The sequence below is a fragment of the Coenobita brevimanus genome, chromosome 31, assembly GCF_032717465.1.
Source record: "Coenobita brevimanus isolate Jiangsu-jjx chromosome 31, ASM3271746v2, whole genome shotgun sequence".
Lineage (NCBI taxonomy): Eukaryota > Metazoa > Arthropoda > Malacostraca > Decapoda > Coenobitidae > Coenobita > Coenobita brevimanus.
In genome coordinates this window covers 4964716-4989553 of record NC_136984.1, presented here as the reverse complement: position 1 = coordinate 4989553, position 24838 = coordinate 4964716, and the positions used below count along the sequence as shown (strand labels likewise).

The 24838-nt window shown below is 41.8% G+C and overlaps 1 protein-coding gene across 1 annotated transcript in view; it reads left to right on the top strand.

Annotated features, from left to right (window-relative positions):
* LOC145395409 (uncharacterized) overlaps window positions 1-23468 on the top strand; it is a 74501-nt gene extending 51033 nt beyond the window's left edge. Inside the window, exons 5-6 of the mRNA XM_080269013.1 lie at window positions 12651-12754; window positions 22148-23468. Of these exons, the coding sequence (XP_080125139.1) occupies window positions 12651-12754; window positions 22148-22192 (149 nt within the window). The 3' untranslated portion in view covers window positions 22193-23468. The remainder of the gene's footprint in view (window positions 1-12650; window positions 12755-22147) is intronic.
* The last annotated feature ends 1370 nt before the right edge of the window (window positions 23469-24838 follow it).

Sequence of the window (24838 nt, the reverse complement as noted above, 5' to 3'; positions counted from 1 at the left end):
AATAATTTTATTGAGAACATCTGAAAGTCATGGCTTACGTTACGATATTTCACACACCCCACTTGTCAATACTTTTCAGTTGGTTTTCCATACAGGAAAGAAACAAAACAAAACATAAAGTATGGCGGTTCATGGCTCTACAGGTGTTGTCAGGTCCTGGACTAGGTCTGTATACTTTTTGGATGCAGTTTGCTCAACGGTTTTTGAGTTATTACAAAAACGTATGTTGTTCCTGTCAGGACTATTCTCCTGGATGGAGGTCAATATAGGTCTCTGACAGTTACAGTGTTGTGGACATGATTATTATCATTCCATCAGCACCATGACTCTGTTACACTGATCCAGTTTCAGTTATCTTATCCTAATTTCAAAGTCACAGGTCGAAAAGTATTCAGAAATTAGTCATTTTCAACCTTATTTTATTTCAAAACTGTTACAGATACATGAACATGGAAAGAAGTTCCATGATAAAAATGTTTCCCAAATATCTGTATGGATTTTTTTTTTTTTTTAGGTCATTCATGTGAGACATTGCGATATTTTGGACACCCCACTTTGCAACATATTTCAGTTGCTTTTCCATACAAGAAAAAAAATGAAACACTCCTTGTCACAAGAAGTTTTGTCTTATTCCTGGACCAGGTATGTGTAGGTTTTGTTGGCAGTTTGACCATTGTTTTTTGAGTTAATAATAAAAAAAAAAGTTAATTCAGCAATATTCTAATAGGTGGAGATCAGGAACTGTCTCTGGCAATTACAATCTTCTAGTTGATCTCTGACTACTGCCGTAGGTGGAGATCTTTGTATCCATCAGTATTTTTATTATTACCGATCTCCACGTTTTACCATAGATGAAGATAATTGTGCCCGTCATTATTACTATTATTATTCTTTATTATTATTATTATTATTATTATCATTATTATTATTATTATTATTATTATTATTATTATTATTCTTTGTAGTTGGTGGAGGGGCCCATCATCAGCTCATCAGGTGTTATGACAGTCTGCCATAGGATGACTCTCCACTGAGTGAGAAGCCAAACTATTTCCTGTATGCCAGGAAATCATTTAATTCGCTGGGTGGTAACCTTATAACCAACCAATACGTGTTCTCTACGTGTCAACAAGTGGAGTGGCGGAGAGTTAGTACCCCTCCCCGGAAAACAACTAACTAAAAAGACAAACTAAATGTCTCGGACAAGGACTGACCAACAGGTGACGAGCAACGACTGTACAAAGTACATGGCGCGGGTTTCATCGTGGATTGTGAGGAGAGAGAGAGAGAGAGAGAGAGAGAGAGAGAGAGAGAGAGAGAGAGAGAGAGAGAGAGAGAGAGAGAGAGAGAGATTGTCCAGGTGCTTGATAATGCAAAAGTGAAAACTGTGGAATGGCTGACCTTAATGGACAGGAAAGTGAGTGGGAGTAAGGACTGGGTATATATAAATGTACAGGAGCATGTGAAAATGAGAGGGCAAAAGAGGGTGAATGTACTATTGTGTGCAAGAAATGGAAGGAAAATATAAGAGAATGTGTATTAATTGGTTCAAGGAATGTGTGGGTAAGAGTGAAAGTCGGAATACAAGGATGGGTGCATGCGTGTGTATATGTGCCAACAGAAGATAGTGCATGCAGAGTGAAAGAAAAGTTCTGGGCAATTGTGGAAGGGTGCATAGAAAAGTTCGAGAGAGGTGAGAGAGTGGTTTTGATTGAAGAAATGATATGGAAAATAAAGGGAATGTGAAGGTGGATGGAGTAATTGGTGAGTGGGGTGTGCCTGCAGAAGTGGATGAGAATGGTAGTGCCAGAGTGGACATTTGTGCGGGGAGGCTGTTGGTGATTGCCAATTCTCTCTATAGACACAAAATGATCCACAAGTATACGTGGTCACTGATGAAAGTGGCGAGTAATGAACTGAATAAATGGAAGGTAATGATTATGTGTGTGTGGATGAGAGAATGAGAAGGTATGTACTGGATGCAAGAGAATACAGAGGTTGTGGGAGTGGATTTTGTGACCACCACTTGGTGGTGAAAGTCATGGAACAAATGCGATGGGTGAAAGAGTGTAGGACACGAGGAAGTAGTTCATACATAGAAGGTAGAAGGGTTGCAAGAGGATGAAACAAAGGAATAACATCAGAAGGAAGCGAGGAAAGATAAGGTAAATATAATTTGGAGTAGATGGGCGAGGTGGAAGGTGCGTGCAAGATAGTCACAGAAGTAATCTGTGCAGCATGTGAGGTGGTGTGTGGGGTGAAGAGAAGACGAAATGGGTTGCAAGGAACAGCGTGGTGGAGTGAAGAAGTGAGACATGCTGTGGCACAGAAGAAACCAAAAAGTGATGGGAAGCTGAGTCATGGAGGAAGTTCAGAGACGGAAGTGAGAGTTATATGTAAAGAGAAAGAGGAAGGTGAAAAGATTAATATAAGAGAGTAAGATAAGAACGCATTAGAAATTTGGAAGAAATTTGAATGTAAAGTTGAGGGAATGTAAGAAAATGCTCTGAAAGGTAAATAGAGTTAGACAGGGTGATAAAGAAGGTAGTAGGGTAGTGGAAGATAAAAATGGTAGACTGATGGTGGAGAAGAGAGCAGATGGAGAGAACAATTTAAGGAATTGTTAAACATAAAGAATGAAATAAATGCGAGTATAAGTGGATGGGAAATGCCTGGGAGAAGCAGGAAGATGAGAAGGGAAGAGGAGATTAGTAGGATGGAAAGCCCCGGGAATTGATGGAATGTGTGGTGAAATGCTGAAGCACAGAGGGGAGATAGTAGAAGAATGGATGTGAAAAAATGTGTAGTTTGGCCTGGGAGGAAGATAGAGTCCCGGAGGTTTGGAAGTCAAGTATAATTATCCCCCTGTACAGAGGTAAGGGGGAAAAAGAAGTGTGCGGTAAGTATTGAGGCATCTGCCTTCTTAGTGTAATAGGAAATGTATTTGGTACGTTGCTTACTGACAGAGTTAGGGAAATAGCAAAAGAATTAGTTGGAGAAAAAAAAGGTGGGATTAAGAAAGGGAAAGGTTTGTGTACATTAAATATTCATCCTAAGGTCGTAAATGTCAAACTTGCTAAAGAAGGGAAAGAAGCTGCATGCGGCCTTCACGGATTACGAGAAAGCATATGACAGAGTGGACAGACAATAAAGCTGTACAAATATTAGGAATGCATGAAGTAAATGGGAAGCTGTTGAATGCCGTGAAGTGTATATATGAGGGCGCAAAGGCTGAAGTGCGTGTAGATGGTGAACTGAGAGAATTTTTCTACCTGAATGTTGGATTGAAACAGGGATAGGCCATGCCTCCATAGTTGTTCAATCTGTTTATGGATGGGGTTATAACAGAGATACAAGGTATGGCAGTGGATGTTAGAATGGCACTAATTAGAGTGGGCATCTTTTGGAAACTTCCTGTTCTGTTGTTTGCGTATGATACTGTATTGTTAAGTGGAGACGAAGAGGAACTGCAAGGGTTGGTGAATAAGTTTGGAAGTGTGTAAGAAACGGAATCATATGGTGAATGTAACGAAGACAAAAGTTGTGGTCTTCGAGACAAATGAAGTCACTGAATGCATAGTGAAGTTGGATGATGAGGAAATGGAAAATGTGAGTCCATTTAAGTACATACAGTAGGTGGTGTGATGGGTAAGGGTGGAAATTTAGAGGAAGGAGTGCTTGTAAGGGTACAGCAGGGAAGAAACGTTGCTGGTTCTTTCAAAGCAGTGATAAGAAGTAGGGAAGTGATCATGGAAGTAAAAAAAAGTCGCTACATGATACTATTGTGATACCAACTCTAACGTATGGAAGCGAGGTTTAGAGCTTGTTGGAAGGACACAAGTCAAGAGTGCCAGCAGTGAAATGGGTTATTTGAGGGGAGCACGTGGAGTTACATGGAGAGATAAACTGACAATGGGGAAGTGGAGGAGCGTTGTGGTGTGGATGTGGATGTGATGGAAAGCTTTAGGATAATTACACTGAGGTGGTTTGGTCATGTGGAGAGGATGGAGCACGAGAGGCTAATGAGGAGATTGTATGTGAGCAGTGAGGAAGGGAGAGGGAGGGGAAGACGGAGAATGAGATGGAGGAATGGTGTGGAGAGGTGTATGAGAGAAGGGAGTGCGAACTGAGAGGGAAGGCATCGAAATGGCAGGGGACAGGGCGTCATGAAGGCAATTTGTTTATGGCCACTACTTATGGGATTGAGGCGTCTGGCTATAGATAGATAGATTATTCTCTCCGACAGGGAGAGAATGTTTTCACCCCTGTGTGTTTGTTAGTTTGTCTGTCTGTCAGCAGCGTTACTCAAAAACTAAACGAGAGTGTTGAACCAAATATGGTGAGTAGGTAGCTCATGTCCCAGGAAACAAACGATTACCTTTTAGGACCGATGTTTGTTAATTTGTTTGTCTGTTAGCAGGATTACTCAAAAACTGAAACAGAGATTTGGACCAAATTTAGTCTGTAGATTGGCCATGATTAGAGAACAATCAGTTAACTTTTGGGACCGATCCGGATTGTATTACAGATTCTGGATCCGGAAAATATTTTTTTCCGAAAACGTAATCAAAGATGAGAAAACCTAACCCATAATGAAGAGTCGGAGGGATGAGCTCCACTGAGTGCCCCTTTAATTACTATCATTATTATTATTGTTATTGTTTTTATAATTCTTTCACTTCTTGTCTCTAATTTTCATTATAATTATTGAGGATTGAGGATGGGGGAGGCGGTGGCTCAATCGGTAGAGAGTTGGCCTGCCGTCCTAAAGAACCCGGGTTCAGATCCCGCTCGGGCAGGGAACAGTTTAAGGATTTGAATTTCATAAATATCAGACTTTACTGATCTACCAGTAGACCCGCCGACATGTCGTAAAAATACCCCCGCTAATACCAATACACCAGTCCTGTATGAGACAGCCCTAGCATGTATTCAATATGGACGGTGGGTGTTAGCGCCAAAGTGGTGACATGTAAAGGTGTACGGTATGTAGGAAGACTACTCGGCCTTGAAAGCAGGCTGTGAAGCCTATGCCCAGAGTCGCTCACATAAAAAAAAAAGACCCTATTACTCTGACCCAGTTTCTGTAACTAACCTACTTTCCAAAGCCTCAAGTCCAAAAATGTCTTTGAATCATGAATTTTCAACCTCAGTTATACGTACATGAACATAAAGGAAATCCTTTGAAAAAAAAGAATTCCAGGCACTTGTATGGAAAAAAACTGAAGGTCATTCCTGCATAACATGGCGATATTTCGGATATCCCACTTCTCAGTTGCTCTTCCATACACAAAACGCAAAGCATAAATGAGGCGCTTCCTTTGCCTTTGAAGTTTTGTCTGGTTCTGAACCAAGTCTGTATACTTTTTGGTGGCAGTTTGATCAACAGTTTTAAATACAAAATGTAAACTCAGTCATATTCTCATTGGTGGTGGTCAGTAATTCTTTCTGATAGCTACATTACCCTAGTTATTTTTATTATGTATTATTATTATTGTTATTGTTATTGTTACTATTATTTTTTAATTTATTATTATTATTATTATTATCTATTTTTATTATAATTAGTATTATTATTTATTATTAGGTGTTTCATTATTCCGTCACTTTTCCTCTCCATTTTTTCATTATACTTAGAAAGGATATACAGCATCATGACCCTATTGCACTGACTCATTTTCAGTGAAGTTCATGCGCTTCTCAAGGTCGCAAGTCCAAAAATGCCGGCAAATCATTAATTTTCAACATTAATTTACTCAAAAACTATTAACCCTTAAACTGCGGGCATGTTTACCAATGTTTTGCGTGTCCCGCAGGGTTATTCAGGCTTCGACAAACTCTCAAAAAATATTTGCCAAAAATCAGTTATTAGTCCTAGAATATTAAAATTATATATGCTTATGGCACATACCTTCAGCTTTCTCCTGGAATGTTTGTTGAGCCTTCTTCGATTACCGTAGTACTTGTGGAGACCTCTGAAGTCGGGTAACGAAGTCTCCACTTTACACTTCCCGACAACCCGTAATATAATTACCACAGCCAGATATTATCACTATAAACACTATTCTATGATTATCAAGTAGTTTGGGATCCATACTCCAAAAAAAAAAAAAACACTGTGAAAGCAATGAAAATTACGAGCGTGTATGACCTTCCCACTTGCGCTAGTTCGCTCTTGGTACTCTGTCATTTAATATTCATAAAACCCTTCACACTTTATATTTCTATTACTATATAACACTTATATATATCTGGAGTTTTTATCCATAAGTTTCCTTCAGTAGTATTAGTTTATTGTCATTGAAGTCATTCAATTTTTCATTCAGTAAAATACGTAGAGAGCCACGGATTCACTTTCACTGTTATAACCTCAAGTATTTGTACTCATATTCTTATATTACTAATTACTTACATTACTATTTACATTTTCTATTGTATTTTCAATATTTACCCTTCTATTTTACTTACACTATGTTATTCACTGTCACTTTCAGTAAGATAAAACTATAATACACTGTTCAATCATATGTACTGAACATCCATTGCTTTCACTTGCTATTTACACATTATTTACACATTATTTTCACATTACTTTCCTTTCCCTCTTACACTTCTAGAACTGCTTCTGGCTGTGGTAGTCAAAGAAGCAGGTAACACAGAGGGGAACCTGGTACTCAGCGCACTGCCAAGAGGTGCGTTTGTGCTCAGGTGTGCGTCGGGTGGTATGTGCACACACCTGGCACCTGCGGATCGCAGCCTTCCTCTTGCCTGTGGCAGGCATTAGCACCAGTCTGTGCCGATCCATGTATGCCCTCTGCTCAAGTCTGTCGGGAAGTGTTACTGGATGGCACCTTGGAGTTGCTGCTGTCACCCTACCATATCTTTCCAGCAGCTGCTGAACACAAATCCTGGTGAACAACCTCAGGGAGAAGGACTTGGGTGGCTTGACCTTCATCTTGTACAGGATGAAGGCGTTCAGCATCGCCATGTCTATGAGATGCAGAAAAACTTTCCTGTATCACCTAGTATTCTTCCTGAGGCAGTCGATCTCTCCAATCATCATGTCGGACTTGTCCACCAGCCGCATGTTGATATTGTAGTCTAACACAGCATCAGGTTTCATCACAGGTTCGCCTGTCCTACGGTCGACCTTCCCACTGTCTGTCATTTCCCCCTTGTGTACGGTGGTGAGCATGTGCACGACCCTCTTGTCATGCCACCGAATTGCCAGCATCTTCTCAGACTTGCGTAGGTGCACGTCTCCTCGCTGCGAGGTTCCTGCCTCTGGGAATTTAGGGAAGTGGGCACGATTACTTTTGACAGTGCCGCAGGAGCCAATGCCGTGCTCTGAAAGGTATTTGGCAAGTTTTGGTGCTGTATAATAGTTGTCTGTATACAGCACATGATTCCCACCAATATACTTTTCAAGGAGCACTTTCACTACACAGCCTGAGAAGCCAAGGGGGTGTGTTTTATCCAGATTGACAGTGCTGGCTGAATAAATGACGAAGTCAAGGATTTACCTCGTCTTACAGTCGCACAGTACAAAGAACTTGATTCCAAAGCGATGGTGTTTGCTTGGAATGTACTGTACAAACCAAAGACGTCCTCTGAACAAAACCAAGGATTCGTCAATGACAACCTTCTGAAAGGGGTGGAAGAATGACATAAACTTATCCTTCATTCTGCTCAGAATCTCCCGGATCTTCCAGAGTGGGTCGGTTTGGGAAGGTACATCATTGTCGGCAAAGTGCAGGTTTCCCATGATGTTCCGGAAGCGATCTCTGGCCATGTACTTATTGAAGGTGGGTGAGGGTAGTAAGGGGTCCATGGACCAGTATTCTTCCAACTCATGCTTCTTTGAGTGTGACATGAGAAGCATGAGGGCGAAGAACACATACAGCTCCTGCACTCCCAGCATGGACCACTGTTGCATCTTGGCTGCACCTGTACCACTTGCAGCACATTGTGATTCATACCTGTTGGTCTCATCACATATGTGCTGCATGACTTCGTCATCTAGGAAGGCCAAAAGGAAGTCCACACACTCAGCATCATCGTCAAGAGTGAAGGCAGGCTGTACTCCTGAGGAACTCTCATCAAAAACTAAATGTTCTGGCACAAAATCGGACCCTTCCGTCCACGCGAAGGCGTCCAGGATTCCCTGTCATGGCGGTGTAGGATGGGTGAGGGTGGTGGGTGGCTTTGAGGGAGATTTACCACGTTCAAGGTCACTCGCACTGACCCTGAGTTGCCGTACAGCACTAGCAGCCCTTACTCTAGTAGCAACTCTACTTTTACGGGTCAGGGATTTACCTCTTCCTCTATGGCCTGCCTTCACTGTTGATGCTGGTGGTGACTCCGACGACAAAGACTCTGGAGATAATTCAGCAGAAAAGGAAGAAATGAGTGAAGTGGGGCTTGGGGAACGGGGAGGTTAATCAACTCAGGACTCATGGTGGGCTGGGTCATGCGGGGCCATTGTTCTGGGGCTAACACGCCGCCTTTTCACTCCCTTCCCAAATTCCTTCCCTTGCTGCACTAACGGCTCCTTTCCCTTGGAGCTAGGGATAACTTTGGACACTGAAGCACTCGTACTTGTACTTTCTGGCACGATTTCCTCACCCGGCTCATCACATGATTCCCCCGAAGGGTCAAAATCACTATCCATCATCACCATTGACAATTCCGCTAGTTCACGTTCCACTGCAGAGTCACTTAGTCCTTTCCTGCTTCCCTCACGACTTTTTCTGGGTGTAGAGGTCACGGGGCCCTTTGCAATGGGCGCAGAAGCGGCAGAAATGGCGGGGCGCGAGTGCGACATGTTTTGACCACAGCGGAGGACAAGGAACTAAATGCCGCGGCTTATCTGAGAAGGCAAGAGTTGACAATGACAATGAGGATGACAGTTGCTAACTTACATGCTAATAAATTATTGGTAGAAAATCTCGGCAATACTTAAAGAAATAGGTAGTTCCAGGTGAATGTAAATGTCACTTAGGCTTCTCCCTTCCTTTCTGACATATATTTTTATTACAGAAATAGATTACAAGGCATAATTCAAAGGGGAAATTACCGTGGTAATGTGGCAAATGAATGCATGTGAGGTGTTGTCAGGTGATAATTAGCCAATTCCTGGTGTATACCACTATCACTTACCTTATTTTTTTTTGTATATATTATTTTGTGTAAGTATAGGGCATAGGGCTTATTTCAATGGATGAAATCTGTGGAAAAATCTGGGGGAGATTTGCTTAGCGCAGCGCGGCCGGGGAGGTGAGAGGACAGGATAATGGAGGGGAGGTAGGGAGGGGAGTCAGGAAGGGGGGAAAATTGCTAAAATGTCAACAAAGGATGGGAGTACAGATGAGATTTGGAGTGCTGACTAGTGTTGGACATTGGCAGTACTGATAGATGATACAAGCCACCACTTGAAAGCCCGGGATAATTCAAAATAACACAGAATCACAAAAGTGACGCCCCGTGGTATGATCCATTGCGCCTGAGCGTCACGAAAGTGACGCCCCACGGTTAAGGGGTTAAATATAAATGAATAAGGAAAGAAATCCCATGACAAAAATTTTTTTTTCAAACATTTGTAAGGAAATAATCTCAAGTTATTCATGCGTGACATTATGACATTTCAGCCATCCCATTTTTTAAACGATTTTCAATTGCTCTTTCATAAAAAAAAAAAAAAAAAAAAGCATGAATGAGGCACTTCATGGCCCGAGAAATTTTGTCTGGTCCTGGACCAGGTCTGTATAATTTTCTGGTGGCAGTTTGACCAACGTTTTTGAGTTTTTACACAAACAGTAAGTTCAGCAATATTCTTATAGGTGGAGACCAGTAACTATGACAGTTTCAGTCTTCATCTTATTATTATTATTATTATTATTATTATTATTTATTATTATTATTTACCTCCTCAGGGAGGTATATGTTTTACCCCTCTTTGGTTTGTTGGTTTGTCTGTCTGTCTGTCTGTCTGTCTGTCTGTCTCTCTGTCTTTTAGCAAGATTACTCAAAAAAGTTATGAACGAATTTTGATGAAATTTTGTGGAAGGGGGGGTCATGGGCCAAGGAAAAATTATAAAATTTTGGCGTGGATCTGGACCCGGATCTGGAGTATCCCACACAATATCTCCAAAAGTTCTCAGTGAATTTCAATGAAATTTTGTGGACAGGTGCGTCATTGACCAAGAAAGAATGGATCAAATTTGGGGCTGATCCGGATCCATATGCGGATCCTATACCCACGGATCAGTATCCGAGATTACTCAAAAAGTTATGAACGGATATAGATGAAATTTTGTGGAAAGGTGAGCCATGGACCAAGAGAGAAATGATTAAAATTTGGGGTGGATCCGGATCTTATATCCATGGATCCGGATCCTTTTCAATGACAATGGCATTGGCGGAGGTATGAGCTCTGTGAGCGCTTTCTCGTTATACTATTATTGTCATTATTATTCTGTCACTTTCGTCTCTGATTTCCATCACACCCTTCGAGGACGTATGGCACTATAACCCTAGTACACTGACCCATTTTCAACGACTTTGACCTACTTTTCAAGGTCACAGGTCCAAAAGTGTCCAGAGATTGTCAATTTCGAACCTAATTTTACTCGAAAACTATTATGGATAGATGGACATGGAAGAAAATCGCGTGATAAAGTTATTTTCCAAAAATTTATTGGACAGATTTGAAGGTTATTCATGCAAGACGTTAGTATATTTGGACATACCACTTTTCAACACTTTCCAATTGTTCTTTCATACAGGAAACCCTAAAATATAAATGGGACACTTCTTTGCCTAAAAGTTTTGTCTGGTCCTGAACCAGGTGTCTATGCTTTTTGGTTGCAGTGTTACCAACGGTGTTTTAGTTATTACAAAAATCGTAAGATCAGTATTATTCTCATTTGTTGAGATAAATAACTGTCCCTTACAGTTACAGTCTTCCAGTTGATCTCCATCTATTACCACAGGTGGAGATCTTTGTATCCATCACTATTTTTAATACTTTTATTAGGTCACTTCTTATCTCCGATTTTCCTCACACTTACTGTATTGAGGATGTACAGCACCATGATACCATTACACTGACCCTGTTTATGTGATCCTGACCTACTTTTCAAGGTCGCAGGTTCAAAAATTTCCAAAAAGTACAAATTTTCAATTTCAGTTCAATACATAACTACTACAGATACAGGAACACGGATGGATATCTCATAAATATTGTTTTCTAAACATTTGTATGGGAAAAATAAAAGTCATTCATGCTTGACCTTTCTATATTTGGCACACCCGTTTTTTTTTTTTTTTTTAATTTTCAATTACTCTTCTGTCCAGGAAAAAAACAAAACATAAATGAAGCACTTCGTGGCCCTAAAGGTTTTGTCAGGTCCTGGACCATGTCTGTATTCTTTCTGGTGCAGTCTCAGCAAGGGTCTTTGAGTTACCGGTATTAAAAAAAATAATAATAATAAGCTGAGATCAGTAACTCTCTCTGACAGTTACAGTCTTCTAGGCATCATCATCATCATTATTACTATTATTATTATTATTATTATTATTAATGTATTATCAAAACCGTCACATCCCACTTCACAACCACTACCATCTAAACTCGACCTCATTTACCGCCAAATCCCCCACAAGACCCCCACCATACACAATCACCACCGCGCCATACGAATAAATCACCACCACATCTCAGCTCCTCACCAACCCGTTCACCTTGTCCCTCCACCCACCTTACACAACTATGACCCTTACGTTCACTGCCACAATCTTCCCCTGCATCACTATTACCACCACCATCTCCCCCTCCATCACTGTCACCACCACCATCTCCCCCTCCATCACTGTCACCACCACCATCTCCCCCTCCATCACTGTCACCACCACCATCTCCCCCTCCATCACTGTCAACACCACCGTCTCCCCCTCCATCACAGACACCACCACCATCTCCCCCTCCATCACTGTCACCACCACCATCTCCCCCTCCATCTCTGTCACCACCACCATCTCCCCCTCCATCACTGTCACCACCACCATCTCCCCCTCCAGCACTGTCACCACCACCATCTCCCCCTCCATCACTGTCACCACCACCTCCCCCACATGACCTTTCCTAAAAAGCCTACGACCCACCACCCACCACCAACTTCCACCACCACCAACTTCCACCACCACCAACTTCCACCACCACCAACTTCCACCACCACTAGGTTACACTGTCACTAGGTTACACCACATCTAACTTCCACCACCCTTTCTTCTACTACCTCTAACTTCCACCACCTTTACTCTCCACCACCACTAACTTCCATTACTCTCCACCGCCACTAACGTCCAGCACCCTTACTCTCCACACCACTAACTTCCATTACCCTCCACCAACACTAACTTCCACTACTCTCCACCACCACTAACTTCCACCACCCTACACCATCCACGACCACAACCACCAGCACCTTTCATCACCATCACTAACTTTCACCACCACCATTATCGCCACTACCATTTCCACCACCACCATCCACCATCAGTCTCCACCACAATCTCCATCCACAATCCTCCACAACCTCTCAGGCCTTCAAGGTCCAGCCAGATAATGTTCTGTAATGTTCCTTTACCAGAATTCAAGGAACGGTGCCGCACCCTGAACGATTACGGCAATATGGGCCATACGGCGATGAGCCTCTTTCCTCAGTACAGATGTTTTGCCATCAAACTGGACCGGGTAAGACCTCTTGGTTCTGTCTGTCTATGCTGGATTACCGCCTTTTATTCAACATTGTAACTCATAGAATTATTGCCTTTTGTTTTTACCCCATAGTGTTTTTTTTTTTCTTTTACATTATGACTATCTTATTGGTTTTACCCACGACTATTTCATTTGTTATCCCATGCCTATACCATTTTTTTTTTTTTTTATCCCATAGCTATATGTTTACCCGGTGACTGTTTTTTACCCTATGACTGTTTGTTTACATCATGACTATTATTTTACCCAGACTAGTTTTTTTTTATCACATGACTTTTATTTTCTTACCCCATGACTATCTTTTACTCTGTGACCATTTCCTGTTTTTTTTTTTTTATCCCAAGACTTTTTTTCAGTTTAGGAAAGTTGAGTCACCATGAAAGTGGACGGAGTGGTTTAAATTAGCTCTATCGGTATATTTTTTTATATTCTTTTGTGCGCTACAGTAATCCATTCTTTAACCCCGTCTCAATTATTTTCTTTCCTTAACAGAATAAAATTTTCTCTACGTATAAAAAAAATGAAAAAAATATTGTACTGGAGAAAATGTCATCATATTCACCATAGAGTATTTATCCCCCTTAGTAAAAAGAAATATTTTTTTTATTTCTGCTATCAGGTGATTATATTTTACCTTTATACTCTTTTTACATTAACATGGCCTAAAATTACCATCTCTTCAGCCTGAGTAATGAATTATAACAATCGATTGTCACCAGAATCTGGTGCTAGCCATGAAGATGTGCCATGGAAAGAATGCCTAGCTATAGCATTGTCTTTTCTGCCATTGAGCTACATGAAATATACTGCAAAAGGGCCAATATGTGAGCCAAGTTAAGGTGAAGGAACTATAGTGATGATGAAGTTAATGATAGCTATAGATATCTAACCCTCTTTAGTTAGGAAATCCTCCCAATCTGCAAAAGATTGTCTGAATAAAAGAAAAAAACGATATTTATTGAGACATTTATAGCAGCGATGTTCATTGTGATGTCTTAAGAACCAGATACTTAACCCCTCCATGGCCGTCAGCGTCAAATGACATTTGGCCGTAGCGTGGCCACAAGCGTCATTCGAGCACAGCTTGTAGAAAACGGAAAAAAATTGAGGAAAGTGAACATTCTGAACATCCTGAGACTGAACTAGACTGCACTCCCACACACCACAACCAATCAGTTTAGCACGTGCCGCCGTGATGAGTGGACGTAAAGGTACCACACCTGGCCCTACCTCCACCCCCTCCCACCGCCACACTCTGCGCAAGTGTAAGGGACTAACCAGCCTTGAAAACAGGTCTGAACTGTTCCCCAAGGATGAGGAGAGTGATACTGACCAGACTGGGTCAGAAGATGGCCACAGTGGCAGGGTGGAAATAAGCAGGGATGATTGCGGCGACGAGTGGTATGAAACACCACCTGACAAGGAGGATGACGACAAAATCCCTCCGAGGATGACGTTGCTGCTCCACCACGTCGTGGGAGAGCTGCACTTCCACCAAAAAGGCAGAAAATTGTGGCAAAAGAGCTCTTTCCTGGAGGAAAGGAAGCTGAGGAGAGGAGTGGCGCGGAGGATGATGAAGCGAGAGTGCAGGTGCATTCAGCCTGCGCATGCTCGCCGACACTACCACTTCCCGTTACTTGACGTGCCATCTCACCACTTCCCTCAACCTCACGTGCCATCTCACCACTTCTCTCAACCTCATGTGCCATCTCACCACTTCCCTCAACCTCACGTGCCATCACACCACTTCCCTCAACCTCATGTGCCATCTCACCACTTCCCTCAACCTCACTTGCCCCCTCACCACCACATCATGCACCGGGGACATCTTCTTCAGAGCCTGGAGTGAACTCAGTGGCTCGGTGTGCATGTAAGGTATGGAGGACTGCATCGCAACATGGGAGGCAGACCAGGCAGCAGCCAGGAGTGCAGGTGTCCCCTTCCCGGGCAGCCTACAGATGGAAGGCAACGCAAGAGTTCAGACCAAGGACTTTTGCCTTTGACAACACGAACTCTTGTGTTAGGGAACGACAGGACTGACAGCGACGAGCTCTATCATGAGCTTTTTCCTCCTCTTCTTTGGTGACAAAATCATAAACAACAATTGCTGCAGAGAACAACAGTTTTTTTCATCCGGTGGTGGCAGACATGGCACAGGAAGAGACATATAGGGCACAACATTGGACTGACGGGACAGTGCCACCCTTGTATGTGTTCATGGCACTGACAATGTTGATGCCCTTGGTAAAGAAACATGCGCTTTTTTATTACTGGACTACCGATGTCTTGACACGGATCAATGCATTCAGCAAGTACAAGGCACGAAACACGTACTAGAACATCCTATGTTTCATTCATTTCTCCGACAACACAACCTTGGACCAAACAGACAGTTTGTGAAAAATCAGAATTGGCTTGGAAAACCTCAAAGGCAAATTCAAACGCTATTTTGGGGCTTTTCAAAAGGTTGTGATTGACGAGTCACTGATGTTATTCTGGGGTCACATATATTTCAGGCAGTACATTCCATCTAAACGTCATCATTTTGACATCAAGACATTTGTGCTGTGCGATTGTTATACGGGTGTTGTCCTAGATATGATAATATGCACTGGGACAGTGACCGATATTCCCCATCATGATCGTCTTGGCATTATTGGTGCAGTTGTGAAGCAAACATTGGAAGATTGTGTGGGTAGAGGATACACGCTCTACACAGATGATTGGTACACATCTGTTGAATTAGCGATGCACCTGCTATCACGAGGCATTGGTTCCTGTGGCACAGTGCGGCCAAATAGATGTGTCATGCCATGCTTCCATGAGAAGCAAGAGGCACAGTGCTGTTGGAACGTAGTACTGATCTCCCTGCCCTGTGATGATAAGACAGCGTGATGTGCACATGCTATCAACTGTACTCACAGGTGCTCTCGTCAACACAGAGAAAGTAGATTGTGTGACAGGCGAGCGTATTCAAAACCCAAATGCAATCACAGACTGCAATCGTAACATATGCTTGGTTGATAAGAGCGACATGCAGATTAGTAGTGTGGAGTGCATTTGTCACTGTATCAAATGGGACAAAAAACTCCTTTTCCACTTGGTAGACATGTATGTTTTGATTGCGCATCACTGCTACTCCAGGAGCACAGTCACCAGGTGGCAGTGCCACGGGTGCACAAAAATACGGTAAAATACACACCAGATAGACTTCCTGCAAAGGATTGGGCAGCACAGCACTACATGGTGAAGTTACCTCCACCCACTGATGCACAAGGTATTGCAAGAGGGTCAAGAAGTGCACAGTTGCACTGCCACGCCTGTGCAACAACAGAGGTGGCAACGGGAGCAAAAGCTCACCACCTGGCAGTGCAACACATGCAAGGTGCCTCACTATCCTCCGTGCTTCCCTGAGTATCATTCCTTGTCGAGGTACGAATCAGTGATTGTGTAAATAGTGCAGTGTAATCATAAGTGTGACTGTAAATAACTTTGTTTACTGTATTGTGTTTATTTATAAAAGTAAGGAATTGCAATGGTGTAAGATAGAAGTGAGTGTTTAGAAAAGGAAGGGAAAGTAAATAAGATAAACTGAGATTCAAAGATAGTGACTTATCCATGTTTACTCAAGACCCGCGAAGGGAGAGTAGAGGGGTAAATGTTGGCCTGGCCTGACTCCACAACTCGCACTATGCACAAGAGGTTTGTATTTATTTTTTTGTTTCATCCCTTCAGAATATTACGTTTGCCTCCATTTTTCTTCTATTACTGTTTTCCATTTCTGTTGCTCTTGTATTTGATTGCATAATACTCATATTCGATGCTGACCAAAATGCTTTCTCTAAAGTGACCGTGCTAATCGCAGACAACATTGTCTTTTGACCATGTGAAGTTTCCCCAGAAAGACAAAGGGAGACCCATTATATCGAATCAGGCAGAAAATATCATCTGTCTCCTTTGCGACACACAGACAGCGACTAACGTTAAAATAATAACTCAGGATTAACAAGAAATATATGAATATAAGAGAACAATACTTATATGGGGGCTATTTTTACGTATTGTTCAGGATTTTTTTTACTGTTTTGGAGCATTTTACATATTCCTTGCCTTGCACTAACATTTCACCATTGTTTTAGGCATACACGTGATGTCTGCGTGGCTGGAAAGGCCTCTCCACTCCCATACTGCTGATCAGCTTAGGCAAGGTGCTAGTCGCGTTTCGCCTCGGCTTTCAACCCTCACGGGAGAGCCTGTACACATTGTGACTGACATTTTTCTTGTTTAGGTCTAAAAATAGAATCTCTCATCTCTCTTTTCCCAGAAACTCCACCACTTAGACTAGAAAAATAACTCGATACTACCATAAACATACAGTAAATGAACACCAAAAAAGTGATATAAATTCATATTTCCATATTCAAACCTCACGTATTATGTACTGAAATACTTCCTAATACCTGTATCTTGTCAATTCACACCATTTGAGCACCATTGACGTTGTTTTTATGTAACAAAAATATATATAACACTTTGTGCGATGTTGCACTTCGCCAAGACCACACTGGGGACATATCATCTGCAGATATTTTCGCAACTTACTCGTTCAATTGCATGCCACAGGATGGGTCTAGGAAGCTGAATTTTCCACTGGAAGGTGCATCGGAACTTGCTCTTCAATATGGCAACAACAACAACAACAAATGATTTTTCGAAACTTCAAAAAAATGACTGCTGGTTCAGCCTGTAGGGCATGGAAATCTCCATGCTAACAGCCACGGAGGGGTTTATATATCCAGCCAAACATACCAACCTAATCACACACACCACAAAGCCAGCCAGGAGACAGGATGTGTGTGCTGGGCAATCCCTAGGTCCTGTCCTTCCCCCTTACTGTTTTTTAACCAGCCCATACCCCACTGACCGGGCTAATGTAAGGCCCGGCCTGCACTGTATGTGCAGGTAATCTTTAAACGAACGAACCCACCTAATTACTTCAGTCTAATGACATATATTATATCCTCTTCTTGTTAAGTCTACAGTAGATGGCCTAAATAACCTCATAATGAATTTATCGAACAGCAGTTTGTCAGATGTGGGATTCATACATCACTATGGCTTTTATTTCTTTCATTTCTCTAACGGTTGAAAACTGGACCCAACCTGAAAAAGCAATTATTACTTATATATATATATATATATATATATATATATATATATATATATATATATATATATATATATATATATATATATATATATATATATATATTTATATATATATATATATTATCACGAATCAAATTCGCGACATTTTCCTTTTGTGAGAAACCACGAACTATTAGTGGAAAACTCACTGTGTATTGTTCATTTAACCGTTTCTCTCTCCATTTCGATGGTATACTTTTTTCAAAACATTCGTCACTGTTTCAAAAGTGACCGTTCTAATGCATGTCATTAAGTGCTCTACTGAGTGATATTATTGTTTCTATATTGTTCGCCCCTGCTTGCCTCAACCGTTGGCCACGCCTTCTTCCGGCTGGCCTGGGCATATCCTACCCCATACATCGTATTTGAATCAGTCTTTTGTCTGTCGCGACGGAGTGTGGTTCTGTGCTCCAGTAGTGAGAGTGAGAGTCCTCGCTTACGAAGGAACCTGGCTTGTCCTCCCCGTGAACACTTAATCACTTTACCCTCCAGCTTCTTACACACTGAGGCAAGTGCTGAGTCAGTCTGTTGCTCTTAGACAACATCTTGACTACGAATCAAATCTTGTGGCGTTGCGACGGTCAATGGAGTGACGCGATTTGGAGCCTTGGCCATGGCTCGTGTTACTGCAGCAGCCGAAGTCTGAGTAGCAACATCTACGGCGCAACTATTTTTGATGCCAGGTATGTTGCTTATAATGAGGTCAAATAAAGGTTCTGGCATGACAACTGCAGCTGCCAGGCCAGTGAAAAATGGAGACGCCACCTGGATACGTGCCTCAGGGAACAATCTCACTGATCCATCAATAAGTCTAACTTGGATCTGTCGACCTGTATACTCATCAGGCCGAACTAAACTCTGCTTAACAGAGCAACCTGAGGAACCATTATCCCTCAGAACATTTACAGAAACACCTCCCACAAACCCTGGCTGAACAAGAAAGGCAGTGTTGCTGGTGGAAGGGTTTGAGGAGGTAGCAGCCAGTCATTCATGAGATTGCGGAAGAACTGATGCGGCAAACGTAGCGCCCTGAGAACTAGGTTTCTGAGGAGTCGTACTCACCATCTGAGGAGGTGGAGCATTGACGACCTGTGGAGGAGAGTTCATGGTCAGAGGGGGACTCGTGAACTGTTGGGAAGTACCTGTACTGGTAGAGATGGCACCACCGTGTGCTTGTCGTGGAATGAAGGCTGCGTTTGCCTCCTGCCTCCGATACACTGATTGACCTGACTGAGGGTTACGTGGCTTGTCCTTGTATTGCTGCTGCTGCTTGGGGAACTGCTGCTGGTTGGGGTCCTCAGAGATTTGAGTAATCCAAGGACCAGCCTGGTTCCCAGTTAAAAGTGTAGACCTGACGTCTCACTTGTTGGCCCCACAGGACACAGTATGTGTAAGGCCTGTACATACACGTGTTCCGTAGTTTAAGGGGGGAAAGTTTGAGAACCTGCAGAGGCGACCCGAGGCTGTGTCTGCGGACACAAGAGCCCGAGTTTGCACAAGGATTCTCAGCTGCCCCGATATTGTATATACATGTGTACTCAAGGCAAAAGGGTGGAAGTTTGAGGACCCGTGTGCAGTCTGAGGCTGTGTCTGTGGACACACGAGCCCGAGTTTGCACAAGGATTCTCAGTTCCCCGATATTAATATAGGCACTAGGTTAAGGCAGAGGTTGAGAACCCGTGTGCAGTCCGAGGCTGTGTCTGAGGACACACGAGCCTGAGTTTGCATAAGGATTCTCAACTTGCCGACACTAATCGTAAGTGTAGAGTTAAGTTTAACCAGTAAACTACACGAGTCCTCGAGACCAACGGCATCCAGGGACTACGTTTCCTGGTTAATAATGTATCTAATAAATTAATGGCGACCTCGAATGTACGAAGCTTAGGCTGTCATTCGTACGTTTCAGCTAGAGCGTACCTTTCGTAGCATGTACTGATTGCTAGGCAGAGAGAGTAATTGTAATGTAATAAGAATTTTTGTCTCATTGACACTTTTGATGCTCCACCTTAATTGATTTTGCAGGTACAGCGATGGGTGTAGAAATTTTGCTGTGCGGGCAAGCTGATCGTCTGCCGCACGCTGCCGCCTCTTCTCCTCTGCCTTCGTTGTCGCCATATTATTAATATTTACTATCATTTTACATGTAGGTACAGTTACACTACAACTGTCACACGTATACCGTGTATCACATACACCACGCTACACAACAATTAGTTGTCAGTGTAAATGTAGTGAACTTTCGCTCAGTTTGACCTGAGTACAGGATTTTCACCGTCATCACGGAGTTTTTTCCCTCAAACTTGCCTCTATTAACGTAAATATGAGATTTTTACGCTCATTGGCGATAGTGATTTTCTCCTGTAGCAGGATAGCACACACACCACAGTGTGAATCTTGTGTGACTGAGTTAGGATGTGTACATATATATATATCCACAAATTTTTTCCCATAAGAAAAAAATTTCATTTTGAAGGGGCGTAATGTCACAAATCAAATTCGCGACATTTTCCTTTTGTGAGAAACCACGAACTGTTAGTGGAAAACTCACTGTGTATCGTTCATTTATCAGTATCTCTCTCCATTTCGATGGTATACTTTTTTCAAAACATTCGTCACTGTTTCAAAAGTGACCGCTCCAATGCACGTCATTAAGTGCTCTAATGAGCGATATTATTGTTTCTATATTGTTCGCCCCTGCTTGCCTCAACCATTGGCCACGCCTTCTTCCGGCTGGCCTGGGCATATCCTACCCCATACATCATATTTGAATCAGTCTTTTTTCTGTCATGACGGAGTGTGGTTCTGTGCTCCAGTAGTGAGAGTGAGAGAGGTCTTCTAGCACCCAGATTCCACTAAAATACAGTTCTCCAGGCTCCCACCCTTCCTTGGTGATACACTACTTGACCAGTATTTCCTTTTCGTATTTTCCTAGGTTTAAGAGGTTAGCTTCTGAGTGAGCGAGTGAGTGCGATCTCTTTATTTTGAATTCATTTTGAAATGCAACATTAAATTTATTTCTTTGTAATCAATAAATTTAACAGTTCTTTTTCTCGAGCTTAATGTAATGTAAACTCGTGTTTCATTTCTCCATAACTTAGCTTATTCTAGTTTTAGCTCCTAGCTTGCATAAACGCTTTGCCATTCATAACTGGTACTTAGGCCAGTCTTGTTGTATTAAGCTTAAAATCCGTTGTGCCTTCTAGGAGTTAACGCATCAGCAAGAACCTGATATCATTGATAGTATTAGTTATTTATTGTCAGGGGTGAAGTCACTTTCTCCAGAGGCTAACAGTACTAATAAACAGCAATTGTGAGTAATTAGCCTCTGCTGTGTACTGTTGAGAAAGTTTGTAAATTCTCATTCTGGGAGAGTCGGCGAAGCGGGCCGGCATAAAGTAATCATTGCTTGATTTAGCAAGACAATTCATTGTCCCTGCTCTTCAGTATTACTGAACATTATCATTTAATATTGCTTTTATTTAAAAACCCCGTGATCATATATATATATATATATATATATATATATATATATATATATATATATATATATATATAATCTATTTATTTATTTATTTATTTATATATTTATATATATATATTTAAAGAATAATATTCATCGTAGCTCACAACGGGTGAGAATTACGCCCACGCTGATGCAGCATTTTTTCTCAATATTAGCCCAAGAAATGTATTATAATCCTCCCCCTGCTGTATTTGTACTGAATTGCTGATAATTGTCAAATCCGTCTAGCAACAGAGTCCAGCCGACCAATATATTTGTCTCTGAGTCACTCATTATAACCAGGAGAGAACTGGGCCAAACTGGAGTCCACAGGGCAGCTTGAACAATCTTTCCCTGTGTCTAACTTGATGCTAAGCGATGTGTTTTATGGATCTGAACCCTATTCAGATAGATTCTTCAGTTAAGATTTTTAATAAATACCTTAAGATTCTTTGCGAATACTGAGCCAAATTCTTGAAATGATCTCTATATGATCGTCTTCAGCCATTCTTGTTCCTTTCAAGGCCAAGAGCCCCAAAGGGTCAGGCAATACACAGCTTGGCTTTTATGGTTAGAGGGATGAGAGAGACACCCACAGTGTAAACTTCATTATTAACCATATTATTTACAGTATACATATTTTATTATTATTTTTCCAGGATCAGATGGTTCGTTTCACAGCCTGCATCAATGGACTGGAATAATTAAGGACAAGAGTAACACCTTCAGTCCGATGACGTATTTTGCTGTGTATTCTCGTTACCTTCAGACGATTATATTCAGCTGAGGTTGACTTAGGTTGTGACGGGGTTTATGGAGTATATGTTTAACCCTGACATAAGTGATGGTTTATTCTGAGTTGAGGTGATTGTTTGAAGGTGGCAAGGATACACACACACACACACACACACACACACACACACACACACACACACACACACACACACACACACACAGTACGTCCGGATTCAGGGTGTTGAAAACTGTCTCTCCCTGGAAGACCTTCGACTGGATTCAACATAGTCCCCTGCACATCCACCCCTTCCCCTTCACTACCACTAGGTCATATTTTATTCTTGACACCTCCAGACGATTTTACTTAATTTGGGAAGGACGTGTCTTATAGAAGGAATTAGAGAAAGCTATGATCTAACTCTCCTTCCGTTTGAACAGTTCTTCCAAAAATCATATAAAATTGTGTGGAGAGAGCCAGAGGATGACATTCTTTTGTGAAGTGGGTACGGTAATAGGATACTTGTTAGGTATATACAGTTCTTTAATATTATGGTATATACAATTCTTAAATATTATAACCAATGTTTTTTTTTTTTTTCATTTTTTGCTTCTCTGTAAGTATATTTGGATTAGGTAATTTTCTTACTTGCGTGTTTCCTCTTTGCTTACATCTAGATCCTAAGCCACCCATTCGTTACTACGGAAGAAAAGAGTTAGGGTGACGAAGATGATGATGATGATGATGATGAGAAGGAGGAGGAGGAGGACGAGGATAAGGGTGAAGAATCCACTGCACACACTACACAAATCTGTTAATTTCTTCACCTGCTCCTCTGTGTTACTTCTCAGCCAGAACTGACCTACCACGTACCTCAGTCTAATGACGTTCCATTTTTCGCAATTTATTTTTGATACCTTTATTCAATTTTCTTCAGCTTAGGGCGAGAAGTAAGATTGAGAAGGGGTTGAGAAGACTGAATAAAATCCATTCACTACGAATGGTTTCTCCTTAGTTAACAAAATTGCTTAGATGTTAACAGGAACCAAGTACAAAGACTGGGGCTATTATTGAAGGGTAAATGAACTAAATCTGTGATAAATTTCTGGCGAAGGACACAGAGAATACAAAATGTAATGGTCTCTGGATTATCACCTTGAATCTGTGTGCGTGGCTGCTGTATTGTTAGGTTTCTTTGTTTGGAGGGTCCCTATGTGCTTTATCAAATATAATATTACCACAAAGCTCATGTGCGTATTATTTCCCTCATTGACTTAAGCTCTTATAAAGATTATTGAGAGTGCACGCGTGCGCGCCCGCAGGTGTGTGTGTGTGTGTGTGTGTGTGTGTGTGTGTGTGTGTAATAAGATAAAACTTGCGAAGATAATATGTAATGAATAATCAAGGCAAGTATTTAAGAAATGAACAAGAAGACCTAGATACAAGGGAGCCATGTCTCGTACTGTGTTACTAAAACTGGTGATGACACTGTGGACAAGTCTTCAGTTTTGGACAAAAGTTTTTAATGCATACATTAATGGTACAGTGTGTGTAACCATTCTGTGTTGTTGCTGAATGCACTCTGTACCGTGCAATGCAGGTTAATTGCATCCTGCAGTTACAGTGTTCCACTAATAGCTGTCAGTGACTGGAAATTTGTTTGAATCTTCGCATACAGTATTAAGCCCTCAGAACCGAGTGACTTATCTTTGTGGCTATTCTTCCTGCTACGAGACTTTACTTACATTCATATGGGTTTCTCATACTGAAGCGCTTCATTAAGGTTATATTTAGGTTTTCTTGTTCAAAAATGTCATCTTAAACTGAATAAAATCTTTGGGAAATGTCAAGAATATACCGAGAAATACATCTCTTGCCTCATGTGTTAACGAGATGGCCGTGAATGTCCTTGGGAATGTTATGGTCAAATGGCTACAGGTATACAATGCTGAGTGTAAGATTTATTTGATATAGATGTCATGTTCTCAGGACTCGCCAGTGCTCAGTGATCCCTTTGTATCAGTACGCATAAGACACGATAGAGGGAGGACCTGGCACGATGCTTCATTTAACCAAAATGACCTGACCTGACCTAACCTATCCTGACCTGCCTAAAATTAACCTAACCAAGCCTAAAATAGCCTAACCTAACCTAACCGAAACTATCCCAACCTAACCAGACCTCAGCTAACTTTCTTAACCAAGCCCAAAATGACCTAATAACCTAAATGAAACTCTCCTAACTTAATCATAAATAACCAAACCTAAAATAACCTAACTTAACTCTCCCAGTAATTATGTCTTCTAATAATTGTCAGCGACCCCTCTCTCTCTCTCTCTCTCTCTCTCTCTCTCTCTCTCTCGTCCACTTTCTGTGTACAGGGTGGCCCATAAGTAGCGCTTCACTAAAAACTCACGTGGCAGTATCTTGTGTGTTGCGAGGACGGCTCAGTCGGCTGGTGAGGGCGTGGTTGTGGCAGTGGGATTAGGAAATGAATAAATGATGCAGGGTAGGTAAAGATAACACTGAGCCGTCCCCACAACACACGAGAAATCACCCGACGGAGTGGAAATGGAGCGTTATACATGGCTTACCCTGCCTTTCTGTCTCTAGTTT